The sequence below is a fragment of the Lepidochelys kempii genome, chromosome 7 (genome assembly GCF_965140285.1).
Source record: "Lepidochelys kempii isolate rLepKem1 chromosome 7, rLepKem1.hap1, whole genome shotgun sequence".
Classification (NCBI taxonomy): domain Eukaryota; kingdom Metazoa; phylum Chordata; order Testudines; family Cheloniidae; genus Lepidochelys; species Lepidochelys kempii.
In genome coordinates, this window is record NC_136386.1 from 49,064,830 (window position 1) to 49,090,663 (window position 25,834).

A 25,834-nucleotide genomic window follows, 5' to 3' on the forward strand; every position below is an offset into this window, starting at 1 on the left:
AGCAAGCCGAGAAGCCATCCACCCTGCGGCTGGAGAAGAAGGGTAGCTGCCCACTGTCCAAGCAAGGAAGGCACTCAGGTTGCTGGAGGGAAAGGAAGGAAGGAAGACAGGCACGGAGAGTAAAAGAGGAGGGCATGAGGAATAACAAGGCCAGGGGAGCAGCGCTCGCGGGGCCCTCTGCTCCCGCATGAGGCGTCTGGATCTCGCTGCTTGGAAAGCACTTTGGGAACCCGGGTGAGTTTTCACAGGGTGTGTGTGTGTGTGTGCGGGGGGTGCTCTTCTTGAAGCCAGCTGAGCCCCGGTAGCAACACACAGTAGCTTGGGCAGAGCACCCCACCCCCAGGCTCAACCCCATTATCCTGCCTAACGGAAACAAACTCTCCACGGCTAATTGAGATCAATAAATCACTCCTTCACAGGGAGCATTTTCCACTGGTTCCCAGTGACCCAGCCCCCTCCCCGCCCCAGGTTTGCCTCTCCCCTCTCGCAGGGAAGGGGCCAGGTGCTCAGAGAGTGGCAGCATCCTCACAGCCCTTCAGCCATCGGGACGGGGGGGAGGGATAGCTCAATGGTCTAAACCCAGGGTTGTGAGTTCAATGCTTGAGGGGGCCATTTAGGGATCTGGGCTAAAAATTGGGGATAGGTCCTGCTTTGAGCAGGGGGTTGGACTAGATGACCTCCTGAGGTTCCTTCCAACCCTGATATCCTATGACAGGAGAAAGCTGGTCCTGCCGTGGGATTTGGCTGGGATCCTAGGAGGCAAGGCCTGGGCTACTTGTTATTTAACTCTGTACTCCACTGGCCAGTGGGTTGGCACCTCAGCCGCTCAAGGGCCAAATTCTGCTCCCCCGGCACTGCTGTAAATGCAGAGAACAGCCATGGCAGCAGGAGGAATTTTCCCCACCGTGGCCATGCAGCCCACCACTTCTCATCCGTGGAGCTGGGGCTGGCGGGAGCATTTCGCCGCCGGGCCCGTCCCTAGACTCCAGCTGGCCTCTAGCTGCAGTTCCCAAGAACACTCCTGCTGGTGGGGCAGAGCAGCTGGTATGTCGGGGAAGCACTCAAGAGGCAAGGGGGAACAGAGGGGATGGTAAGGGGACAGCCCTCCATGATGAGGGTGAGGCCTCAAGTGGCGTTTCCAGAGGTGGGATAGCGCAGCTTCTCCTCAGAGAATTGCATAGCTCTGTGCAGGACACAGAACCTGCAGGCCTGGAAGAGACCCACCCTCCTGCTCCTAACAGCGCCAGGCACTGCAACTGCTAACGCATATAAATCTCAAATCCTCCCCCGACCCCCCCAAGCTATTTCCCTCAACAGCTATCCTACAGCAGGGCGTTCCGCAGGTTAACATCTGCAGTGCATGCACAAATGGCACCTAGACTCACATCGCCAGGACTAACAGAGGTCTGAGTGCCTGCCCTCATGGCCAAACCGAACAAACTGGCTAGGAGTCAGCCGCGCAGACCATGCCGTCAGCCAGCGTTGCTGAAGTAGCACTAATGGACTTTGGCCACAGGCCGCCCTTGTGGTTACTTATTTGAACAGATACGCTCTGATTAAACATTTACAAGCTACTTCACTGCCCAATTTGGTTTGGTTTTGAAAGGCTGCTGCCACGAATATTCATTTTTCAAAGCTATGTGAGTCAAAATCCTGGCCCCCGCAGCAAAACTCCCATCACCTTCTCCCAGGGCCAGATTCCACCCACAGGTTCCAAGCCCAGAAGGGCCCATTGGGATCATCAAGTCTGACCTTGCACCCCTAGCGATTCGTGTGTCGAGCCCCGTAACGGGTGGCCGAGCTGGCACGGAGCTTTTAGAAAGACCCATGCTTGATTTAAAGAGCGCAAGAGACGGAGAAACATGTGCACCCGGAGGAACCACTCCTCAACCCTAGACACCCATTCAGACTGTATCGATTGATGGGCTCTAGAAGAAACAAGGCCCAAACAGTAAAACGACTGGGGCTTTACTGTGGTGAATAAAAGGGCTAACTCTGGAGGCCAGGTTTACTTGTTAGCAGTGATGAGCTGCCAAAATCTTAACCACCAGTTCCCTATAAAAAGTTCTGATTTAAGGGATGTGCCCCAGTATGTATTTTTTGTACCAACAGGGTTACCATACTTTTCCCGGGAGGAATTTTTTTTCCCGGACGGCGATTTAAGAACCAAAAAGCCTGACCTGTCCGGGAAAATACGGATGTATGTTAACCCGGGCTAAAGTTCTTTTTTAAAAAAGATGGGCCTGAACTAGAAATGAGCTCCGTTTCCCATGTATGGGTCCCCGCCCCTCCCTGGGGTTGTGCTAGGGTGACCAGATGTCCCGATTTTATAGGGACAGTCCCGATTTTGGGGTCTTTTTCTTATATAGGCTCCTATTACCCCCCCTACCCCCATCCAGATTTTTCACACTTGCTGTCTGGTCACCCTAGGGTGTGCACATATGTGGGTCCCAGCTGCTCCCTGCCCCCCTCATTGAAGCAGGTGTGCAGGGTTACTGCCCTGGGAACTGCAGGGCACCAGGGAACGCGGGGCCAGCTGCAGACAGGGCATGGGGCAGGGCTAGCTGGAGGCAAAGGGTGCAGGGCTGGCTGTGGGCAGGGCATGGGGTGCGGGGCTGTCTGGAGACAGGAGGGTGCGGGGCTGGCTGCAGGCAGGGCAGGGGATGCGGCAGGGGCTGGCTGGAGGCAGGGGGTGCGGGGGTGGCTGGAGACGGGTGGCTGGAGGCAGGGCAGAGGGTGGCTGGAGGCAGGGGCTGGCTGCGGGCAGGGTAGTGGGTGCTCACGGGGAGAGTGGCTCGGAGTAGCCCAAGCAGCAGGACGCAGCCCAGGCCTGACAGAACAGCCGGGGACCACCAGGCAGCAGCGGGAGCCCCAGGGCCAGGGGAGCAGCAGCAGCAACAGGGCTCAGGCCCAGGGCCAGGCGGCAGCCCACATGGCTCCTGCAGTGCAGCGCCCCCGGCGGCTGGAGAAGGAATTACATCACTTCCCAGCAGGAGCCCATCAAAGCCTCAGCACCCCCTGCAGGGAAGAGGGTTAACAACCAGTTCTAAAACTGCTTCAAAATTTAACAACCAGTTCGCGCGAACCAGTGCGAACCGGCTCCAGCTCGCCACTGCTTGTTAGTCTCCCCAGGATTTAGGCACACCCCCTGGCCTTTGTGAATCCAGCTACCCCTCCAGCAAGCTGCACAATGTTAGGCCCAAGCGCTAATTCATCCCCAAAGCATGCTATAGCCTATTTCTCTATAGAATCATAGAATATCAGGGTTGGAAGGGACCTCAGGAGGTCATCTAGTCCAACCCCCTGCTCAAAGCAGGACCAGTCCCCAACTAAATCATCCCAGCCAGGGCTTTGTCAAGCCTGACCTTAAAAACTTCTAAGGAAGGAGATTCTACCACCTCCCTAGGTAACGCATTCCAGTGTTTCACCACCCTCCTAGTGAAAAAGTTTTTCCTAATATCCAACCTAAACCTCCCCCACTGCAACTTGAGTCTATTAAAACGGTCTCCCTTTAAAACGGTTCCCCTTGTCCAATTAGGGAGAGGAAACGTGCATGTGACCTAACTGATCAGCCATGCAACGTGCCTAAAAGTCCAAAGAAACAACCCATAAACGTATTAGGAAAAGATTGTGGTACATTTCCATACTTTGATTAGTCTGTGAGAAGTCTCATTGATGAAGCAAGTTCACTGGAGAAAGGGTATCAGGATCAGGCCCTGGTGAGGAGTTACGAGTAAGCCTGTTTGTCCACATCATTTTGGGGTAAAACCCATATTTAAAAAAAAAAAAAAAATTCGTCTGTCATCCCAGTCAGCGTGCGACTGAGCAACACTCCACGAACTGGTTTACACATCTGGCTCTGTCCATGTCCAACCTAGTGGGGTTTGGAAGAGAAACTTTGGTTTTTCAAGCGTATAATTTCAGAACGTAGAACATGCTTTATCCAAACAAGACACACCAGCAAATGTTTTAGAAGATTTGTAGATCTAGTCGGCAGCATGAGGATTGTGGTGCAGTGCTTTTACACTGTGCGTGACAGCTAGTTCCAATGGAAAACAAACTTAGTAATATCAGCTGTTGTGTGCCAGGATTCTTTTTTAAGCTAAAATTCAGACTTTTGCCATGACATGCAGCCAGCCCTTGCAAAGATGCAGTGGATTTAAAGAGAAGCAGGTTGGTACGATGAATGGCGTTCACAACAGGCATTTCCGGGAGCAGGGAGTTCCAATGGCCCCCATTAGTCAACACTTACGAGAATACTTGGTTAACCTGCCTCTAATATCCTGGGACCGACATGGCTACAGATACGCTGAATGCAGGGCGAACCTGAACACTTTCAAGCCAGCTTCCATTCTGGGACTTTCCTTCTTGCATCCTCTACAATAGTTTAAAGCATCAGGGATAGTTTTAGAGAACTCCTGGGCACAGCTGATCCAAAGGAATGGAAAGAGTTAAAGACAGCAGCGAGGGGAAGACAAGAGGAGAAACAAGAACCCTCAAAGGAAGTCGACTGCTTTAGGAAGGGCTGAGGTAGTGATCAAAGTTGTCCCTTTGGAAGCAAGCACATAGAGCAATGCAAGCCATGAGTGGTAAGCAACAGGAGTTACTCAGAAACAAACTAAGCCAAACTAACTTTATTTATTACATTGATAGGATAACAGGCTTAGTAGACAAAGGGAGGAGAGGGGACTTACTATATCTTGACTTTAGTCAGGCATTTAGCAGACTGGCAACAAGATTACAGAGTCTTTCAGCTCCAGATCACCAATTTCAATCCAAGCCAGGTCAGTGATGAGTGGCTGGCTGGGCTCGTTACAGGCCAGGTGAGCAGGCTGCACCCCTGGCCCAACCCCTGGGGCGGGTGGCAGGACAGACCCTTGGAGTATCATCCCCTGAACTCTAGCAGGGGTCCCTCGAGGTTAGGATTAAAGGACATTGGTTGGCACAGCCTGTGCTGGACAGGTCTTAGTCTCCAGGGCTGTTGATCTTTTCTCCAGCGCTCAAATTCACCTCTGATTTCAAGATAAGGTCATTTGCTGTTATGTCTTACAGGCATGTTCAGAAAGGAGCCCTGGTAAGCTGTACAGGGCTTTTCCTCAGCAACCTGTTCTCAGGTGCTTCTGGAGCAAATGTCCCTGTAGGCCGACAGTTCTTTGTTCCCAGCCCAGAACTGGACATGGCCACGGGAAATCCCTTGAGTGTTGAGGAGTCACATGGGAGGGAGACCAGGCCTGGATGCCGTCCATCAGCAAGGACCTGGGGGAGCTGCATTCTTATGCACACAAACAGCGTAAAACCAGTCACAATTCCTAGCCGGTCCTGGAGTCCGTCCTCCGTGGAACAAGAGCCAGCTGTCCAGCCCCTGTAACGGTACAGGCATTTAAAAACACTGAAGCAGTCCTTGAGGTTCCTTTGACTGCAGGAGGGTCATGGCTGTGGCTGAGAGCAGGCCACGGCTCACTGTGTTCTGGGTGCGCGGGCTGCTGTTCTCCAACGCCCTGCAGCGGCGTGCAGCTCCCCAGGTGTGACTAGATACTCTAAGTCAGCAGGCCTTGACGCTCCGGTCTCTCTCCAGACCTTGGCCAGCGATCCCCGCCCCCGAGATTTCCCAGGCCCTGCCATGTTTATTTGACTATGCAGTCCCCAGGCAATCCCTAGCAATGTAGCTCCAGCTGTGGCTTAAGGAATCTCCTTCCACACACAGTCCCAAATTCCCTGCTCCTTGACGCAGCTCCATTCTGCTAATGGCTAGGTCAACGTGTTGTGTGTAAAGCAGGCAAAGGTGTCCCTGGCAGGTGGTTCACGGAGATCACAGCCCCACAGCACTAGGTGCTGTACAGTCACACAGCAAGAGCCGCTCTGGCCCTGAAGAGCTTCCAAACAAAATCGATCACACAGACAAGTGCTGGGAGGGGAAACTGAGGCACAGGACGTGACTTGGCCAGTAGCAGAGCTGAGAACAGAAACCCAGGGTGGGATCCTCACCCCCACTCTAGCTACTTTATGTCAGGTCAAAGTACCAGAGCCAGTGGCATAAAGGGTCCCCAGGAGCCCAGGGTCCAGCCAAGGGGGAATTCCCCTAATGGAGGCACAGCCGAGACGTCGCATCCTGCCCCGCGGCTACTCACGTGGCTCCCAGAGGGTCACAAAGGTCCCTTTGGGCCTTGCAATCCATGGAGACGTTTATCACCTTTGTTCTCCTCACGGTCCAGGGTGCTACGTACACAGGCCTGGGGCCAGGAGTCTCTACAAACACCCAAGGCCAGGTAGGCTGCCACGGCGTGACGGACGCAAGAGGTATATGGTCTCCCTGGCCAGGCCATCCTGCCAGCAAGGGAGGAGGGATGGGGGTACAGACCGCTCTGCATGAGGAGCCAAGCTAAGCCCACCACAGAACTGTCCTTCATCCAAAGCCAGCCCTCTGCTAGCTGCGGGGCCAAACCAGAGCTGCAGGCCTTGAGGCCAACAGTCCAATGCCCACTGCCCATCGCTGCTCTGCCCTGGTGGCCCTACAATACCACTAGGGCTCAGCGTAAGCACCGGGCCAGAGGGGGGCACAATTGACCCTGGAAGCTCTACCCACACTTATCACAACAGGCGATGGACCCCATCCAGGGCACCCAATACCCCACCAGCAGCAGGGTGAAAGCGGCCCATCCCCATGCTGCCAAATGAGCTGGCCCCAAAAAATGACAAAACTGCCCCCTCAGCCCCGGTCGAACACTTCTCCCAAAGCCATCACTCCAGCCCCGGCTCTCAGCCCCGCTCCTTCGGGAAACTGGCCCAGCCCCTTCCAAAAAGGGGCTCCTGTTCCTCCCTCAGCAAGACACTGAAATCCTGGACTCAGTGGCACCACTGCACCCTACGCTACCAGGAGGGGTCGCCTTTGCTTTGTAGCACAGACCAGGCCTCAGTTACAATGCTGGTTCTATGCGTCACTATGACATACCCCCTATCCCTCCTGTGTGCTGTGACTGCCCACTTCCTTGCAACATGTGTCAACTCCTTACGCTTCCTAATCGGTTCCACCTGGCATTTAGCTGCAGTGCTGTCCCGGACTGGAGGCAGAGCTCTGTATGGCTCAGAACTTGTCCCTTCTGCCAACGGAAGTCGGCCCAGTGAAAGCTATCACCTCCCCCACCTTGTCTCTCTCACTGGGAAGTAAACGAATTCCCACTTAGCGTAGCGGCTGGTTTCCACTAAGACGACAATTGATTCTTACCAGCACTTATCTCTGTGGCTTAGATATTGCTGGGCCCAGCTCCCTGCTGGCCCCCGTGCCTCCCATGAGGTCATGCAGTACGGATGGGCAGAATTCCTCCAGAGCCGCTTGCAATGCAGCCACTGTGAGCCTGGTCGGCGGGGGAGCAAGTGCAGTACAGGAAAGAGGGAGGTTCAGAGAGGAGAGAGATTCCTGGATCGTAAGGCCAGACAGAGCCATTCTGATGGCTGGTCTGCATAACCCAGACCAGAGAATTCACCCGGATTCCAGCAGCAGGTGCCACGGAGCCCCATGGCCTCGTAAGAATACGGGCACTGCCAGGCTGGATCAGAACCAAGCTCCATCCAGCCCAGACCCCATCTCTGGCTGCGGCATGCTGCCAAAGGTGGTGTCAGAAGTAGCAGATGTGAGATAACCTCCCCCCGTGAGCTCTCTAACGGCAAGCGATCAGCTTTAGTCCCGCAGCTGGAGGTTCAAGGCCCCTGCCAGAACTTGTCAGCAGTAACTATTCTAACTCGAGACAGTCTTGTGATCCATATCAATGGCCAGCCCCTCTTTCAAGCATGGCCTCAACCACTTCCTGTGGCAAGGAGTTCCAAGGGCTAACGACATGCTGTGTAAAAACAAGTGTTTCCTTTTATCTGACAGTAGCCCTGGGGGCTGCTGCTAAGTTCAGTCAACAGGTGAGATGCACAGATCTCAGGCTGGGATTCCCCAGGGACCTAAGGGAATGAAACTCAGTGGGAGTCACCTCCTAACTCCCCGTAACTACTGGGAAAGCCCCAGTTTCAAGGAGCGAGGAGAGTGCATGGAGCGGCCTGCAAATGCTCCTGGGGCCCTAAGCCAGCCTCCCGCGCATGGTGGTGGGAGAGAAGGGACAACAGCAGGCTGGGAAATGGAATCTGGGTAACAAGAAGCTGATTAAAAATATCCGCCCTGGTTTTGCCCAACACAGAGGAGGCTGGGCAATTGGCCTTGCCCCTGGGGGGTTCCCATCAGAACCTAGCCTTCCTGTCAGCACAGCAGGAGGCACAGAGGAGGAATAGCTCAGTGGCTTAAGCATTTGCCTGCTAAACCCAGAGTTGTAAGTTCAATCCTGGAGGGGGGCCACTTAGGTATCTGGGGCAAAAATTGGGGATTGGTCCTGCGGGGTTGGACTAGATGACCTCCTGAGGTCCCTTCAAACCCTGATATTCTATGACTGAAAGTTCTATGACTGACCCTCCCCGTGGCCTAGCCCTTTTCCTCCAACAGCAGCATTCTGGATCAGGGCTGTTTTCCATCGCTGCTCATCCCCCCCACCTGGGCCACGTCCACACACACGGGCTGTCTACGCTTTGCTCGGAGCCGGCGCTTTAACAGTGGCACAGACAGCATCGGCCAGCTGCCTGGCACAGCCCCACCTGAGAGCCTAGGTAGGACCTGGGCAGCTGGCCCACGCCACCGCCTGTGCTGCCCCAAAGCAGGCCCGAGATGAGATGGAGGCGCCCCCCAGCGCTGATGGGAAGGCTTGGGAGGGTAAGGATCACAATGGGTCTGGTTCTGGTCTCAGGTACACTGGAAGTAACTAACTGCTCTGAAGCAAAGGGGTGAAGCACACTCCGGCCCAGGCACTTCAGTGACCCAGCAAAAACTGTTGTCAAGCTGGAGATCAGGCTGAAAGTCCCCATCAGAGACCCCAGGGGTGAAATCCTGCCAAGGACATTGCAGAGAAGATCCTAGCAATGCAAAGTCAGGCAGCTCAGAGCCAAGTTCAATTCAGGCCACGTCACCTGTTCTTCTATATCCCACATCTCTAAAGGGGCTCGCACGGATCACCCCGAGTTTGCTGTGAACAAAGCCCACTGGCTACAAGCCAAACATGCCCGGCTGAGAGACTCCTTGGGGAATTTAGGAGCAAAACTGAGCAGTCGTGGAAAGCAAAACTGCACCTTGACTCTAGAGTGTGGGCCAGTAGGTCTCAGCGCAGGGGTGACAGCCGCCCCTTGGCCAGCACTGGGGCCTGACTGGCACCCTCCCGAGTAAGAGCAGGACTCGCTGCAGCCAGACTGAGAGTGCACGTGTCCAATGAGAGAGCTCAGTGGGGAGCCCCTGAAGCTAGAGCCGAGGCAGCAATTCCCATCACCAGGGTTTCAGCCAAACCCTCGCCTGGATCCAGACCCTCGGCTTTCCCTTGGCTGTTGCGGCACAGCAGGGCCAGTGCCTCCCTCTGGGCGTCTGGCACAGCACCAGCCATTTGGTGCACGGGCAACTCCAGAGCTGTGGCTTTGGCAGCCTCGCCCTGGGGACCTCCGCCACCCCCAGCGTCACTGGTCCCTTTGTGCAGGTCACAAGCCTGTGGTCTCTCCCCCCTTCGGTGGGAATCTCTCCTGTGAGTCTCCACCTGCCAAAGGGGTCGGCTCAGACCCAGAGTTTCCTGGCTCTCTGTCTGCCTCCTGCACAGGAGAGCATCCATCCATCCAGACCCGACAACACACTCATCCGCATGGTCTCTCCAGGCAGTCCCACCTCCTGTGTGTGCATAATGCATCAGACAGCTGCTCTGGATCGACACCGGAGTAAAGGAGATTCTGCCTCCGTGGGCCTGAACCTTGCATACACCTGAGTGGGTCCCTGGATTTCAATGGCTTTCAGTCCTGGTTTATACCAGGGGCACGCACACGTGAGACGGGATCTTGGCCCTGTAATGCCAGGTAATACGAAAGGTAAAAGGAGGCTGTCCCAGATTAACTGGCTGGACTAAGAGGACATAGATGATAATTGCCTGGTCACAGGAGATTCTCCAAACAAACTGAATGGATATGTAAACCTTGAGGAACAAAGAACGCAGGCTGTACCTACAGGCTGCGGGCTCTGCCCTGGGACGCAGCAACTCTGAAAGATGTTTGGGGGGTTGTGGTGGATAATCAGCTGAACGTGAGCTCCCAGTGTGGTGCTGTGGTCAAAAGAGCTAATGCGATCCTGGGGTGTATAAACAGGGGAATCCCTAGTAGGAGCAGAGAGGTGATTTTACATCTGTATTTGGCACTGGTGCAGCTGCTGCTGGAATCCAGCATCCAGTTCTGGTGCCCACAGTTCAAGAAGGACGTTGATAAATAGGAGTGTATCCAGAGAAGAGCTGCGAGGATGATGAAAGGATTAGAAATCCTGCCTGATAGTGAGAGACTCAATCTATTTAGTGTAACAAAAAGAAGGTTAAGGGGTGACCTGATCACAGCCTATAAGTATCTATGTGGAGAACAAGTATTTAACAATGGGCTATTCAGACTAGCAGAGGAAGGTCTAACACAACCCAATGTCGGCAAGTTGAATCTCAACAAATTCACACTGTCTCTGCCCATTTTTAAAGCAAGACTGGATAGACAGGGGGTCAGATCCCAGTGGTCCCTTCCAGCTGTGGAATCTAGGGATGAAAACCAGGTGCCAGCTGCCCTGGGCTGTCTATCAGCCTCCTTCTACAGGCAGATCCCAACAGGGTAACTGGCTGCCACCGTAGTCTGCAGCCGGGTGGGGAGCTGGGCCTGGGGATTTTAAACATGGAATCAAACTGCAGGCCCGTGGGAGAGGCCCAGCAGGTGACCATCCTCACCTCTCTTCCTGACCTCCCCTTATCTGCTCTGGGGGCAAAATGCTTTTCTTTCTGCTACCGTCCGAGCCACCGGGTGCTGCCATGGCCCCTGCTCCACCCCACCCCAAGCAAGCCCCTTTCTCCAGGTCATTGTGGGGTGACCAAGCCTCCCAAACCTGATCCACCAGCCCCCTCCCATCACAGCTTAGCTCCCACCCACCCTCCGCTGCTCTCCCAGTTGGACACCCCCTGGCCTTGGAGAGCACTGTTCTGCCCTGCCAGACTGGGCAGCACAAGGGATGGACCTGGCTGGCTGGGCACAGAGTCAGTAGCCAGATCTGGGACCCCCGCAGGGCTTGGCCAGTCCAGCTGTCTGAGGCTCCTGGCATTCCTGGCACCTGCAGTCCTGCTGAATACCCAGACACCCCTTTGACAGGTGCCCTTCAGTTCCCACCTGCAGCCACCCCACAGAACTGAGTCCCCCACCCCCAGCTCTGGGCATCTTCCTGAACCTTTAACACTCCCCCATTAGCCCAGCCCTGGGCTCCCCACATACAGATCTCTGCCGGTGCCCCTCACTCCTGACCTGCAGCTCCCCACTAGCCCAGCCCTGGGCTCCTCCCACAACTCTGCCAGTGCCCCTCACTCCCGTCCCACAGCCTCTGCTATCCCAGTCCTGGGCTCCCCCCCACAGCTCTGCCAGTGCCCCTCAGTCCCAACCCACAGTTCCTGCTATCCCAGTCCTGGGCTCCCCCCACAGCTCTGCTGGTGCCCCTCGCTCCTGACCTGCAGTGCTGCCCCAATTCCAATAATTTTCTCTTGAACAAAACCCAACAACTTGTGCCATATTGGACAACGGCTTTCATCGCATGACCAGTTCCCCCTAATGGGCCCGTGGCTGAAACCGCCAAACTCATTCCATTGGTGACATAAAAGCAGGGCTGGATCCCTGTCCCACAAAGCTGGCATGCCATTAGCCCTGACAGCTCGGCAGAGGCGCAGTCCAGGCTCCCATTTCACTGCCTGCTGGGCCTGCGCCATCTGCACGACCCCGACAGGGCTTATCTTTGCTCACTTGCTTTCCTTTCCTGCCTGTGGAGGTAGGGCCTGTTCCTGCCGGCTAATCCGCGGTGGGATTTGGGCCAAGGGGGAGGAGAGAGCTGGCCCAGTGAATCCCTCACCTTTCCCCCAGCCCTGGAGTTGTTTTCATGCACAGAGCTGGCTATGAGGGCCTGCGCTGCTTAGCAGGTCTCCCTGCAGCTGCCCTCCCCAACTCGCCCTGCAGCCTCGGTGCAGAGAGACACACAGAGAAATTATCGACTCGTAAAAGCCGATTAAAGCCAGCTCAGTTTACAGCTCCAGCATCCCAGCTGGCTCTTAAGGAAGGCGAGAGGTTAATTCTCATTGACTGGAGACACTGAAAGAGCGCAGCAGCAGGGCAGAGAGAACCCCTAATGGACAGGGGGCAGGTGACCTGCTCATTCGGAGTAAGGCAAAAAGACGCTCCAAAAATTACTCCAGTTCAACGACGTGTAAACTGCACCCTCCTTGCCCATCACATCTGTGCCCACCAGCACCTAGGGTGGGTGGCTTTCGGGGAGGGGATAAAAGGAAGCAGCAATTCCCTCAGTGCCCCTCATTAACAGCTCTCCAATGGCTGCAGAGGCAGGTGCGCAGCTGTCAGCCAGCGCATCCCCAGCGGGTACCGCCTGGAGGCGGAGCGGCTGATGGGGGCAGCAGAGGCAAGTAGAGGAGTGAAAATTGGAAACACCACCCTGAGTCCCAAACCGGTGGGATTTCCAGAGGAAAGTGAAAGTCAATAAGACCTGTGCTCCTAAATCCCTCAGGTGACAGGATTTGGGCTCCTAAGTCAAGGGAATCCCACCTGACAACTGCCCGATCTGGCCGTTATACCAGAGACGTACAAGCAACGCCCAGCTCCCATGGAAGGGACTGCGTGTGGACACTCCCGCCGCACACCACGCTTAACAATGCTTGTCCGGACTGTGCTAGAGCTGCTGCCCCCGGCATGCCCCGTGCGGTTACATGCTGCCTGGTCTAGTCTCCGAAGTGAGAAGCAGGTGGCTGCAATTTCCCCCACCTCCCATTTCTCAATCCTGCAACGTTGCATCCTTCGCTCAGCACAGACACCTGGGTGTTGTGATGGCCAGCTTCCCAATAGGGGGCGCTGTTGGGTGATTACCTAGCGGGGCAGCGAGGCCTCTCCATTCAGTGAGGGCTTGTCGGGAGTGGGCAGCGTAGGTGGAAGGAAGGACTAAAGCCTGAATTTTACTCCGACTTGGCTCTCACTCCATGCTGGAGCCCAGACCAGCTGGGAACACCGCACATTGCGATGCAGCCCTGTTGCAGTGTATCACAGAACCACAGGCCTGCAAAAACCTTAGTAGCTGAGTCCACTTCCCAGCCTGTGCACAAAACACACTCGAAGTCCCAAGGGCTGGACTGTCCCCAGCCCAGCTCCCCTGAGCGTCCTCCAAGTTATACCCACAAGTACCGTGTGAAATAACTCCTCCCCCGCGGTTTACGCACGGCAGAGAACAGTGGCCTTTTGCAAAGAGTCTGTGGAGCTGAACTTCTCATTTTGCTGGCTAGATCTGTCCCAAGACTCGGCTCCTTTCCCAGCTCCCCAGGCGGCCCCACCGCCACGCTCCCCTTGAAATCAGCCTCCATTTTCTGCCCGCGCGCCTAACCCTGCCGAGCGCCTTTGTGTGGTTTCATTCTCCTCGCCTCCTCCCAGCTCGCCTTGATGGGCGTGTGGGTCACTCCCAGACCATTAGCAGAGATGTTATTCGAGGCCAGGCTAAGCCCATCGCCATGGCCACTCATCTCCCAGACAACACGGGGCTGGTCTGGGACGGTGGTCGACCCACTTTCCAGCCCACCTGACAGCGCCCCACCCCCACCCTGAGACCATCTGAATTAATGTTTCCATTCACGTTTTCCTGAGAAATAAAGGGCTGGGCTCTGCACTCGGGTACCCCAGCATAAGCCAGCAGGAACACCGCTAGAGTCAGCGGGGCAACGCAGGATCAGGTACATACAGCGTGAAATGAAATTCACTGAGGGCCGGCACACGCCCCGTTGGACACCAAAATCAGCAAAACAGGGACACCGGTGCCACCCAGGCCTGGCGAGGGGGGCTCTTACCCTGTCTGCACCATGCTAGCACAACAGCAGTACCACAAACGGGGGCATGCAGTGTCCTGCTTCCTTGGCTAACGGCCCAGGCAAGAAACAAAGCTCTTGGCCCTAGCAGCACAGGGTGGGGGCAACGAGGAGCCACGGCTGTACGGATCGCAGCCATTTGCACAGATTTGCACACCTGCCCAGTGGTACCAAGTGGCGAAGGGCCTGGCTGAGCCAGCAGGCATGCAGGGGCATGCGGGCATCATTACGGGACCTCGTTTGCAATGGGGCTGTGGGCTGGCCTCCACGAGCGAGTGAACGCGAGTTATCACTTGAGTGTTCCCATTAACTCCAACCCTGTCCACATGCACAAACCCCACACGGGCGGAGTGGCGGCAATCCCAGGACTGCGCTGGCATGACCGGGGTACAGCGACCGTCCCTCCTGCTCCCTCTAGTGTGGATGCAGGCTAGCGCCATGGCACAACTGTTGAAGGCTGCAAACCCTCAAAGCCTTCCCACAACCCTCTAGGACTCCCGCCCCAGCCATCCACCTGCTTCTTGTCCACACAGCACCTACCCACTCTGCTCAGGCCCAGCTGAGTCCTAAGTGGCTTCCAGTACCAGGATGGGAAGAGCCCAAAGGGCAAACCCCTCCAGAGGAGAGAAGAGGCAGGGGCTGAAGAGGCATGGGACTCTCCCTGGGTTGCATCCTATCGTCTACAGTAGCACCTAGCAGCACCAACCCAAGTCGGAGTCCTGTTGGGCCAGGCCCTGTCTAACACAGTGAGAGACACTCTGCCCTGAAGACCTCACGGTCTCAAGAGCTGAGGAGCAAGAGGGGAAACTGAGGCACAGAACGGGTAGGGACTCGGCAAAGGTTGCAGAGGTGGGAACAGAAGCCAGGTCTCAATGAGTTCCAGTGTGGCGTCCTGCCCGTTAGGCCATGTTGCCAGCCTGCGGATTCTCCCCAGCTGGCAAGTGACAAAGACACCCAGGACACAGGCGCCATGCAGAGTTCACCCAGCGACTGGTCAGAGGCGCCCACGATGATCACAAATTGCTTGTGCAAATCCTGACCCTGCCGAAACTTGTTGCATCCACTCACATCCCTCCTCTTTCCAGCTCAACCCCCACCCTGGCAGCAGGCCTCCTGGCCTGGGGTCCAACACCCCTGGGGCGATCGCAAAAGGCCATGTACATCTGGACAGCGTCCAGGTATCTGAGCAAGTGCAGAGCCAGTGAGCAGATCCCACAAATGGACCCGGGGGTGATGGGGGAGAGCAGGTCCCAGCCCATACAGGCACCAACACCAGCAGGTGGCTTAATTTCCAACAGGCTAGCGAGCCCTGCTCCAGGGCTCTGCACCTGCTCCCTCCTTTGCCAGCTCCGATCCTTCACTCGTGCTTTCTGCATTCGCCCTGGCTGGGGCTTGCAGATAAATCCACCCTGCCGGCTCCCCCAAGGCCCAAGCCGTTCTGTGTTGCAGGGATGGGAAGGAAGGGCAGGGGAGCAGAAGCGCTCACTGCACACCCTGTGTTGTGACAGCAGCCGGCACGTCCTGCCAGTTCACCTTTCAACTACGTCAGCTGGGAACCAGGCCTGTGCTCCCTTCCACAGGGTGCTGTGGGACTGGACACAGGGCTCCCCTCTAGGACTATCTCAGCTGCGGCCCACAGATGCCACTAGCTGCGTGCTCCAAACCCTAGCCGCCTGGCACGGAGGAGTCCAACAGCCTTGCCCCACCGCATGGGCAGAGGGGGGACTAGCCAGAAGAACGGTGTCACCCCTCCCCCTTTCCGAGGGAGCCCACTCTTGGGCATCACCAGGTCCTAGGTGCCAGGACCAGCCTGGGCTCACCGCATTTCCACCTGCTGTCTGGTCCAACAGTCACAACGCTCGACTTGAGGAATGGTGGGAAAGTTCCCTGTGCCACAATGCAATTCCCCCACACCGCCCACAGCACCAAGCGGATCTGATTGGCACCAGAGGAACTGACTAGAATCCATTCCAGCAAGATCCAATGCTCCTGGCCAGGATTTTCCTGTGCCCCAAGGGCACATGTTGGCTCAGAAAGAGGGTGGACACAGAAGGGATTGATGGATGTGCTAATGGCCCAGAGGTTAAAGAGGGGGAAGGACCAGACCTGGATTGCTGAGCCCCTGGAATGGACTCTGGTGTAGCCCCTGGGAGGGGAAGAACCAGACCTGGATTCCCATGCCCCTGGAATGGACTCTGGACCCAGCTGCTACAGCGACCCCAAAGCACAAGACACAGGACCCCCAGCTTTAGGCTCGAGAAGGAAGGAGACAGTGTCTTACCTTTGAGGGAGAGCTGCACCCTCGGGGTGGCAAAGACGTAGTCCTTGGCGTGGGCCACCCGCCAGCCCAGCGTCAGCAGGGTGACCCAGAGGACGACGCCAAGGAGGGGCATGGTGGGGTGGATCTAAGTCCAGGCAGAGTCCTTGGGAAGCCTAGTGGGCAGGAGAAAGCAGCGTTACTTGGGGGGCGGAGAACGGAGCAGCCCGCCCATTGAGGGGACGTGGTTCTCACCCCATCCGCCTCTCCTGTGGGGAGCACCATCCACAGACAGACCCCAGACCACTGCCAGGGCCACACCCAGCTCACACATACCTCCCAGGCTCCTTCCCACATAGTCCCCCTCGCATCAGAAGATGGACGAGAACTGGGGGTGGGGGTGGGGGGGAAGGGAGCCAGTCTAGGAGTCCATAAGGGGTCTGACGGTCGGCACAAGCCCTATTGACTGTTCCTCAGACCCTGCAGTGGGGAGATGGGGCCCCAAGTCTTAGGGCCACCACTGGAGTAATTCCCCAGCCCCTGCCCAGCTCCCAGGGTGCACTGATCTGGGCTGACCTGTTAGACGAAGGGGGCACTACCTGGTGAACAAGGGGTTAACCACAGCTCAGCTTCCCTTCCCCTTGCACCAGTGTTCAGGGGAAGGGCTAGAATCTGGGGAGACAGCTTTTGGGGAGGTGGGGCAGCCCCCCATGAGGGCTTGAGCAGACCAGACAGGATGGTTGGTCATTCCTTTCCACATCTCTTGCTGTCTGGCCCATACAGAGGAGCCCAGGCAGCTGGCTCCCTTCGTATCTTTCCCGTCATTTTGCCAGGTCCCCGTTTATAAAAGCGGCCTTCAAACCCAGCTCTTCTCTGACCAGTCTGTCCCTAGCCATCTGGTGGGAGGGGTGCAAACTATTTTTGTTTGCAAACTCTTCACCCGCCGCTCATTGAACGTGGAACTAAGGGGAGGCGGGTGATGGGGCAGGTCCAAACGCTCGCCCCATGACCAGACGCTTTTCAGGAAGGGGTCCCCAGTCCCTGCAGGACAGTGGACTCTGCCAAGCAAGCCAGCGTCCCCAGCACTGCCGTAATTAACCAGCTCACAGGCTGGCCTCATTTGCCAAAGCAAATGGGGTTTGACTGAGGGGCAGTAATCCAAGCGGCTGGTTCAGGACTGAACAGCCCCCTCCTGGCCCGACCCCACGGCAGTCATGGAAGGACCTGGCTGACCCACCAGCTGGCAGCTGCTGGCCCAGATCATGACTGTTCCCTCCCCTTCACGCCCCCCACCGAGCAAAGAAGCGCAGGACCCAGGGAGCGGAGGGGAAATCTGGGCTTCATTATTTACAGAACAAAAAGAGACAAAAGGCACTTTGGAGAAAAAAAAAGATCTGTATGTGCCAGGTTGGCTGGGCACTGTGGGGATCCGGCAACACCACGAAGGGGAGAGCTGGGGGCCATGCACGAACCACCAGGCTCACAAGGGACGTAGCTCCCAGGGGGTGTGCCGGGAATTGAAGCTGATCTATCTTAATGCGGCAGGGAGAGCATTTTAAATCCAGATGGGACCCTAGTGACCGACCAGGGCTCCTCCCCCGTTAGCCCTGTGCTGAGCCAGCAATGAGGGAGACTCCCCCACACTCCTCAGTCCACTGGCTAATTATCCTCACTGTCAGCAATGCCACTTACTGCCACTGGGAATTGGTCGAACGTCACCTGCCAGCGCTGGCTACCTGTGCTCGAGGAGAGCTGCCTGCTACCAGAGACCTCCCCAGTGCAGTACTCACAGCCCGTGCTCAGTCTTCCCCTTCTAGTTCGACCTGCAAACGTGGGCCATACCCCAACCCTCACTCACGGCCCCTGAACATGGCAACCCATCTGCTAGAAAGGAGGCAGTGCAGTCCGGTGAGCAGAGCACAGGCTGGGCAATCAGAACTCTAGTCCTGGCTCTGCCATGCACCTGCTGGGTGGGTCATGCTTTGCCTCAGTTTCCCCTTCTGTAGTGTATTTCTTCTCACACACCCCTCAGGGACCAAGCTGTTACCCCCATTGGGCAGGTGGGGAACCGAGGTACAGAGAGACCAGGTGACTCACCCATCGTCACACAGGGAGTCTGCCACAGTGCAGGGATTTGAACCCAGGTCTCCCAAGTCCTATGCTAGTGCCCTACCCATTAGGCCTCCCTGCTTCAGCAAGTGTCTGGAAGGAGATGGGAGGGGCTCTCTAACAGGGACACTGCCTCCAGAGCACCCCTCATGCCAGGGGGAGGGGGAGCTCCTGAAACATCGCTGCTTCAGTTTCCCCTTAGTGACTCAGGCCTTCAGCTAAGCCCACCTCTTCCAGGGTGTGAGTCCAAAACCAAACGCAAAACACAGAGTCTTGCCAGACTCCCCTCCATCTCTACCCTCAACCCTTTGGGCTGCCTCTTGCCCTTTCCTCAGCAGCTGCCCCCCGGCCTTCTTCCCATTCTCCCCTCTTGCTCTCCATCTCCCCAGTAGCCAGCCCAGTCCCTCATCTAGTCCAGGGGGTCTGACTGGGTCACATGACCATCTTCATCTCCCCTTCACCCCCGGGGGGGCACAATGGCACAACTGGGCCGAGACCCACTGCCCCTTCAAGGACCAGCTGGATCCAACGTCTTGTGGATGGATCCCTGCTGAACGGGGTCAGCTGGTGGGAGAGGTGCTTGGCAAGGTGCCCTGGACAAGCAGGGTGGATCTGGTCTCATCTGGGATAAGCAACAACGAAAAGGAACAGCCTGTGGGCACTGAACGAGTTGGGTTGGATCAGAGCTGCCCCGAGAGTGAGCGCATTGGCCCGCCCCCAAATCCTCCAGCTGGCGCATCCACAGTAGGCCTGAGAGGACTAGTTTGGAACTGACTGATCACTTGGCAGGCTCCTCATTGCAGTCTGGCCAAGACCCCGTGCTCAGTCAGGAGTCAGGCCCCAACCAATCAGGAGATATTGGCTTAAATCTCATGAGATTTAAGCCAATAAGAAAACGAGGTTCTTCCCCTTTGCCTTCTGATTTCTGAGCTGTTACGGTCACCCGCAGGTCATGTTTTCCAACTTTTCTCTGCAACCAGCAGGGCCAGAAACTTCCTTCTTCCCAATTTAAGAGGGAGGCTCTCAAATGCTCACATGAATCCAGGCGCTGGGGCTTTATGGACCCCAAATTCCAGGACATTTGCCGTAAATGCACAGGAGGTGGCGACACTGCTGGTGTCTGGATATATCTGCTTTGCCAAGGGGGAGGGAAAGCGGGTTCGTTTCACAGCTCTGTGCTCTGCAGGCACCAGGTTATTAATTCTTCCTGGCTCAGAGATAGATCCAGCCATCTCCTTCCCACCACAGATCCCAAGGCCACATGTCGCACCAAGGAAATAGATGGTGGCAAAGCACCGTTGACAGGGGTATGGGTGGAGAGATGCGGGGGGGGTCTCAGACATTTGCCCAAGGGCCTTGTCTCCACTGGGGTATTTGTTGGTCAATCAGCCCAGCTGAGCCAGATGGATGAGGCCAGCAAGTGTGCATGGGGGAGGCAGAGTACCACAAATCATCACATGTGCCTGCACGAAACCCTCCTGGGCCGGGGAGGGGGGAAATCACATGAGCTGGTGCTCGTCCCCCACTGGGCAGCCACAGGTCCCCCTTTCTGCCAGTCCAGAGGCTGGCACAGCCCTGCTCAGGAGCTCTGGCTCTGCAGCAGGTCCCACATTGCGCTCTGGAGGTTCAAGCCCTAGGATGTGGCCATTGCACTATTCGTCTGAGGCCCTGATGTCTGGGGCAGGTGCTGAGGGTAGCAGGGCAGGGAGATGGCAGGTGAGCTGGCTGAGAGGGGCAGAACATGGCCTGACACTGCTTCTGGAGCAGCGGGGAACAGAGGGGCCTTCAGTGCTGCCCCCTGTGCCCAAGGAGCAAACTACAGGGAGCTGACAGGAGGAGACTGTCTAAATGGTGGAAACTAACTTTGGGGATTTGATAGGAAAATCCCACAAATTAGTCAGACGAATGGCTGGAAGGATGTTAGCGGTACAGGCTGAGCCCCTGGGAGTACAGAGCTTCTTTCAACTGTGGGCCCCACCATCACAGGAATTGCAGCTCCCCGCTCCCAGTCACTACTGCATTGCTATTGCCTTTGGAGTTCGTAAATATTTGTCTCATCGATCTGTTTCCCCTCTCCCGCACACACAGCTCTCTCTGGAGTCTATTGTACTCTCGCTCATTTCCATGTCAGCGTCTCCCTGCTAAGATTCTGCACTTAGCACAATGCCATGTGTTTTGGAGCCGGGACGTCTAAAAACCAAATTACCCTGCGATATAAAAGCTACAGTCGGCTGCAGTTAAATAAACCCCCCTGCCGGCTTTGGGAAATAGTTCTGGCAGATCCTGCTATTTCATTTGGATGGAGCTGTGTGCGCGTCAGAGAGGGAGTGAAATGGCAAACAAAGGAAAAGGGGGAAGAGGAGAAAAGGAGGAGAAAGACGAGAATGGAAAGAAGGGGGAGGAGGAGGAAAGAAAGAGGGATTGGGAAAAGGAATGAGAAATGAAAACAGGGTCCAAAGCTGGGAGGAAAACAAATGTCCAGAGAGAGCAGGGGGAATAGACTGATCTCCAAGTGCATCTTAGTGCTGCGATTCTTCTCTCCAATGTCGCTCACACTCAAATGTGGAAACTCAACTGCTCTGGACAGATTTGTTTCTCAACAAGAATCAGCCACCCTCCTCTCCTGGCATGGGCAGGCAAGGCGAAATTCAGAGACTGGGCATTCTAGATTGTTTTTATTTCATTATAAACAGCATAGCTATTTTCCCCATCCCCAAAATAAATCAAATAAAGATTAGCCAAAATGTTTGGGAGCCGAGGCAATTGGGCGGAAAGGGAAAGATCTCAGCTCTGCTGCTGAAATGCCCATTCGGAGGGGGTGGGAGCGGCTGGCCTGCGCCGTGCCTGGCTCTTGGTGTGCGTGTGTCCAAGAAAGGGGCTCCGAGAGCAGGAAGTGTTCCGGGAGAAAAAGAAAGCCGCAGGCTCAGGAGTCAAAAGGGACTTCTTAAGAACTCCGTAACTAAGACACGCACACAATGACATCAGCAAAACGCCGCAGCCCCTCGGACTGGACAGATAACTTCCCCCTACATAACTCCTCCACAGCCACATTTAACCCTCCGTTGCCTCCTCACGCCCCGTCCTCTCCCAAGAGGGGTCTCTCGGTGTGGCTCTGGTACTTGGGGTCAGGCTATGGGATATTCCTCTCTCTTTTCAGCTGTCTGACCTGTGGTGGGAGGGAGTCTTGGAGTCTGACAGTGGGTCAGGGCTGGGAGAAGGTTGGGAGAACAAAACATCCTCTTAGTACCCCCCCTCCCCCAGGAGAGCAGCACCATTCTAGCCCCATGTGCATGGAGCTTGGATCAGTCAGGTAGAAGAAGGGCTGCCACTGCGTTAGATCATTTCCAAGGGCTGACAGACTGGGGGCACTTAGGAGACCAGGCCAGGTGGGCATCATAGGTTGGATGGGTCAGCGGGGTCACCTGACTAAGGCACTTGTCCTGGGTTTGATGCTGTGCCCTTATACCTGAGACATTTGCTGTCCCAGAACCCTTTGCTCCCAGCGGAGAGGAACAGAGCAGGCAAGCTGCATGTGGCCCCCTCTGCTGATGGCCCCCAGCAACCTAACAGCATGGGCTGGCAGTGTGTGGGGGCCTGTATTTCTGAAGAGGAAGTGCCCTGAGCCTGAACAACGGGGGGACGGTTGGAGGCTCCCCACTAGCACTCTGATCTGCGACCCCACTGCCCCACCCTCTGCCACTCCCCACCACAGCCATGCTCCCAGGGAGTCCACGGCACTCCATGCCCTGCATAGTGGCACTGGCAGGAGCTGGGGCTGCCATGTGACTCCTGACTATTTCCCCAAGGTGAGATCGGCCTCCCTCCCGGCCTGGTGGGGAGGAGAGACACACCCCCTCATTGCAGAGGGAGAAAGCAGAGTGAAGGGGAGGCGGAGGGGACTGGTGTTGAAAACCTGCCAGGATGAGACAGGGCCCAACAATGAGCAGACATGGCAGTGAGCCAGGCAGGTCCCCAAGCCCGGACCCGTGGGAGCACTCTGCCCGTCTCCAGGGCTACTCCTGCCACATTCCCAAACCAGCCATCTTGGGGCATCCAGCATACCCCAGGGTCAAGCACTGCTTTCTCCCCAATACACCATCCCCTGCCCTGGTGTTCTGCCCATCCAAATGTGAGTCGTCACCGCAGCCAACCCCTTGGCCCTCCAGCAGGACACAGCCAAGCTGCCCTCCCTACCTCCCCCCTGCTCATTAACAGTCTCCCGGTGCTCTGGGTCTGGGCACACTGGCTCCTCCAGGGTGAGACTGCCAAGGGCCTGGCATGTCTGTGCCCCTCCGTTCCCCATTGGCAGGTCCCTCTTTCCTCTCAGGGTCCCTTCTTTCCATCTTTCAGCCCTCTGACTCTCCCCTCGCTCCACGCCTCTCCCCCAGGCAGATCCACCTCTCCCATGGATTCAGGAGCCTCCCTACCTAACATCCATTCTCTATGAGCCCCACAACTCAGGGACAACTGGACCACAGGCCATCCAGAGATGGACGAGGAGAGAGGTCCCTGCACGGGAGAAGGCAAAACAGGTTTCAACTGAGGCTGCACAAAGAAAGGAAGGGGACAGGAATTGGGGGATGCTGAAATAAATGCCAGCAGCTGTTACTAACCCAAACAAGAGACATCCCCCATTCCAGGGCTTGGCTCCACAGTGTCCACACAGACACCTGATGCTCTGGCCCAAGGGCCCCAGCCCAAGCAACCCGTGCCAGCTGTTGGCAGGGACAGGGATGTCTCCAGCTGCACTGAGAGATCTGAGCTGCAGCAAAGGAGAACAAGGGGTTGGGGTTTTTGCCCTGTCTAACAAATTGACTCAATTAGCCAAGGCGGCCGCAGCTCCCCAGGCATGGCAATGTCTCCCACTAATTACCCAGCAGTTGTGTTTTCATTGGGGAAATGAAAGCCAAAGGGAAAACAAACAGGCTGATGTGGGAGTGAGGCTGGCAGCAGAACCTGGAAGAGCTCCTCTCCTCCCCGTCTGACAATGCAGGCTGTAGAGAGATGATGGAGGTGGGGGACTGGTTAACCCTCCCCTACCGCCCCACCAGGGGCAGGGCAGAGAAGGGAACACACCGCTGCCCCTAGGCCCAGAACTTGGGAGAAGAATTCAAACAAGGGGGCGAGGAGGGAGCAGGGGGAGGAGAGAAGGGAGAATGGACGACAAATGCAGGGAATTCAAGAGCTGATAAAGGTGAAAGAGCCCGCAAGATCGCTCAGACCCAGGGGTTTCGCCCACCTCTGTGCTGGGTCACTCCAGGCCCAAAGCAAAGGCCCTGGAGTGGCTGAGAGCAGAACCTCCCCCTGGGGCAGCGCCAAGGGGGCTGGGCAAAGCGGCCTGGGAAGGGGACAGAGAAACAAACCCCCTAAAGGTGCAAGCCAGCCTGGGGTTTGGAGGTAGCCCCTTCCTCGCACCAGCAGGAGACTTCGGAAAGGGAGACAGACTTTTCTGAGCTGCAGGGGCTGTGGGTGGCTATCCAGAGCCCTGCCCCACCAGGGCGCTGCGGGGAGCCAGGCCAGCCCTGGCACGCCATCCCTTTCCTTTTCCCACGCGGATCTGCCGTCCTACTCGACTCCCTCCCCGGCCAAGGGCAGCTCCCTCTAGCCAGCCGCACAGAGCCGCTGAGCTTCCCCGGGGAGCAGGCGGACTCGGCACGTCTAGCTTCCCCCACGGCTTTTTCGGCTGCTGGAGCTTCCCTGAGCCCTGCTAGCCCCTAGGAAGTCAGGACCCCTTTCCCCTCCTCTGCCCCCGCGGGTGCAGGACAGAACGATCAGACGACTTGCGCTGTCCTGGGGAGTTCAAACCAGCCCGAAGTTTGTAGGGAGCAGCGCTCGCCTGGATCTCTGCCTTCCCAGCCCCCCTCAGCCCCATCGGGACGGGAGGTCCCTGCCAGGGCCTGATCCCTGCCGACCCTCCGGAGGTGCAGCCCAACGGGCTTCCCCGGGCCCTCGCCTCGCAACAGGGGAGGATGTTCTGCAGCCACAGCCGGCGCCAAAGCCTTGGCGAAGTTGGGGGGCCCGCGGGGCAGGGGCCCGAGCCCCAGGGACTGGGTCCCCACTCGCCCGACGCAGCCATGCCCGCACCCTGCTCCGCGCCGGATACGTACCTCTTCGGACCGCTCCGGGGCCCGAGCCCCCCCGACGGGGCAGCAAGGACGCGCGGGGCTCCCAGCCGCGGCGAGCTGCGGGCGTGGAGCCGGCACCGATCCAGGCGCAGCCCCAGCCCGGAGGGGAGCGGGACCCTAGCGCCAGCCCAAGCGCATCTTAGCAGGGTGCCCGGCGGCACAGTCCCCGCGCCATCCCCGGGCGCCCCCAGAAGCCCCGCTGCGGGGTGCCGGCGATCAGGGACAAGCCGGCTCTGCCCCTCGAGCCATAGGCTCCCCGGGCCGGGCTGCGCTGCCTTCCCCCCCCGGCGGCTCGGTGCGCAGAGCGCTGGCTGCTGGCGAGGCGAGCAGAACTGCGCGCTGCGATGGCAGACTCCAGCCCCGTGCGCCCCCCGGCCCGCCCGGCTCCACAACTCGCACTGAGCCCGCGGCCCCGCCGCAGCCCATTGGCTTCTGCTGCCTGCGATTTGCATAGCCCCGCCCTCCCCCGCCCGGGGCGAGGGGCTGGATTGATTGGCTTCTCTTTCACCCCCACTCCCACCCCTTTCCACCTGTACCGCCCCTCCCCGCTGAAGTCGCTGGTGCCAGAGCCTCAGGAAGGCTTGGCACAGGGAGCATTGCAGAGGAATGCTTGGAAGGGGATTGGTTTGGTCTCCTCCCCACCCCCGGATCAGTTTACATGCCCCCGCAGCCCTGCCCAGCTCACCTCCAGCCTCACTCCCTCCACCCTCCCAGCCCTGCTCGGCTCCCCTGCTCCAGCCTTGGGGCCCGGGTTGGCTAGTGCGGCTCCTTACAAACCCTTGGTACCTTTCTTCACTTCCCACCCATTCTTTGGTGCCTGTTTTCTAGGGGGAGTGCCCAGAAAAGGGCGGGGGGGTGGTGGTGTCACCTAGGAAATCTAAATAAATAAAGCTAGTCCTTTGTCTGGCTTAGTTCTGCAGCCTATTGCACTGGAGCCTCCTGGCTCCCTGGGGTGGGTGGGGGAGAGAGAGAGGAGGAAGAGGAGTGTGAGTGACAGAGACAGAGAGAGAGAGAGAGGGAGGGAAGGGGGGGGGAGGAAGGGGCCTTTGTGATATTGCAGAATCCAGCCAGCCAAATATCCTACAACAAAGAAAAACTCAGGCATAACTGACAGCAGCACCAAGCGTGTTCCCGTCATTATCTCAGCTCCCGACCCCCCTCCTTCCTTGCATCAGTTCCCCAAGACAAGACAGGTTAACCCTTTGGGGGAGGAGGTTCGGAGTTGTCACCTACACAAGACAGAAGGCAAGCTCCCAGGGAGATGCAGGGTGAACCCCAATGTGGGGCTGGGGAAGTTGTTTGGAGTGGCAAGGCTTCAAGGCATCAGTGGAATCGGTGCTAGGGATCTCCAGCGAATTTCCGGGGCC

At 57.1% G+C, this 25,834-nt stretch overlaps 1 protein-coding gene across 3 annotated transcripts in view; it reads right to left on the reverse strand.

The window, feature by feature from the left end:
• The window catches only part of SEMA3F (semaphorin 3F), a 111,687-nt gene extending 86,833 nt beyond the window's left edge, over positions 1–24,854 (reverse strand). For all 3 annotated transcript variants that reach the window (XM_073352603.2, XM_073352604.2, XM_073352602.2), the window contains exons 1-2: positions 24,450–24,854; positions 16,258–16,409 (exon numbers count right to left, since the gene is read on the reverse strand). In XM_073352603.2, coding sequence (XP_073208704.1) covers positions 16,258–16,369 — 112 coding nt within the window. In that variant the 5' untranslated portion in view covers positions 16,370–16,409; positions 24,450–24,854. The remainder of the gene's footprint in view (positions 1–16,257; positions 16,410–24,449) is intronic.
• Between the last annotated feature and the right edge of the window lie 980 nt (positions 24,855–25,834).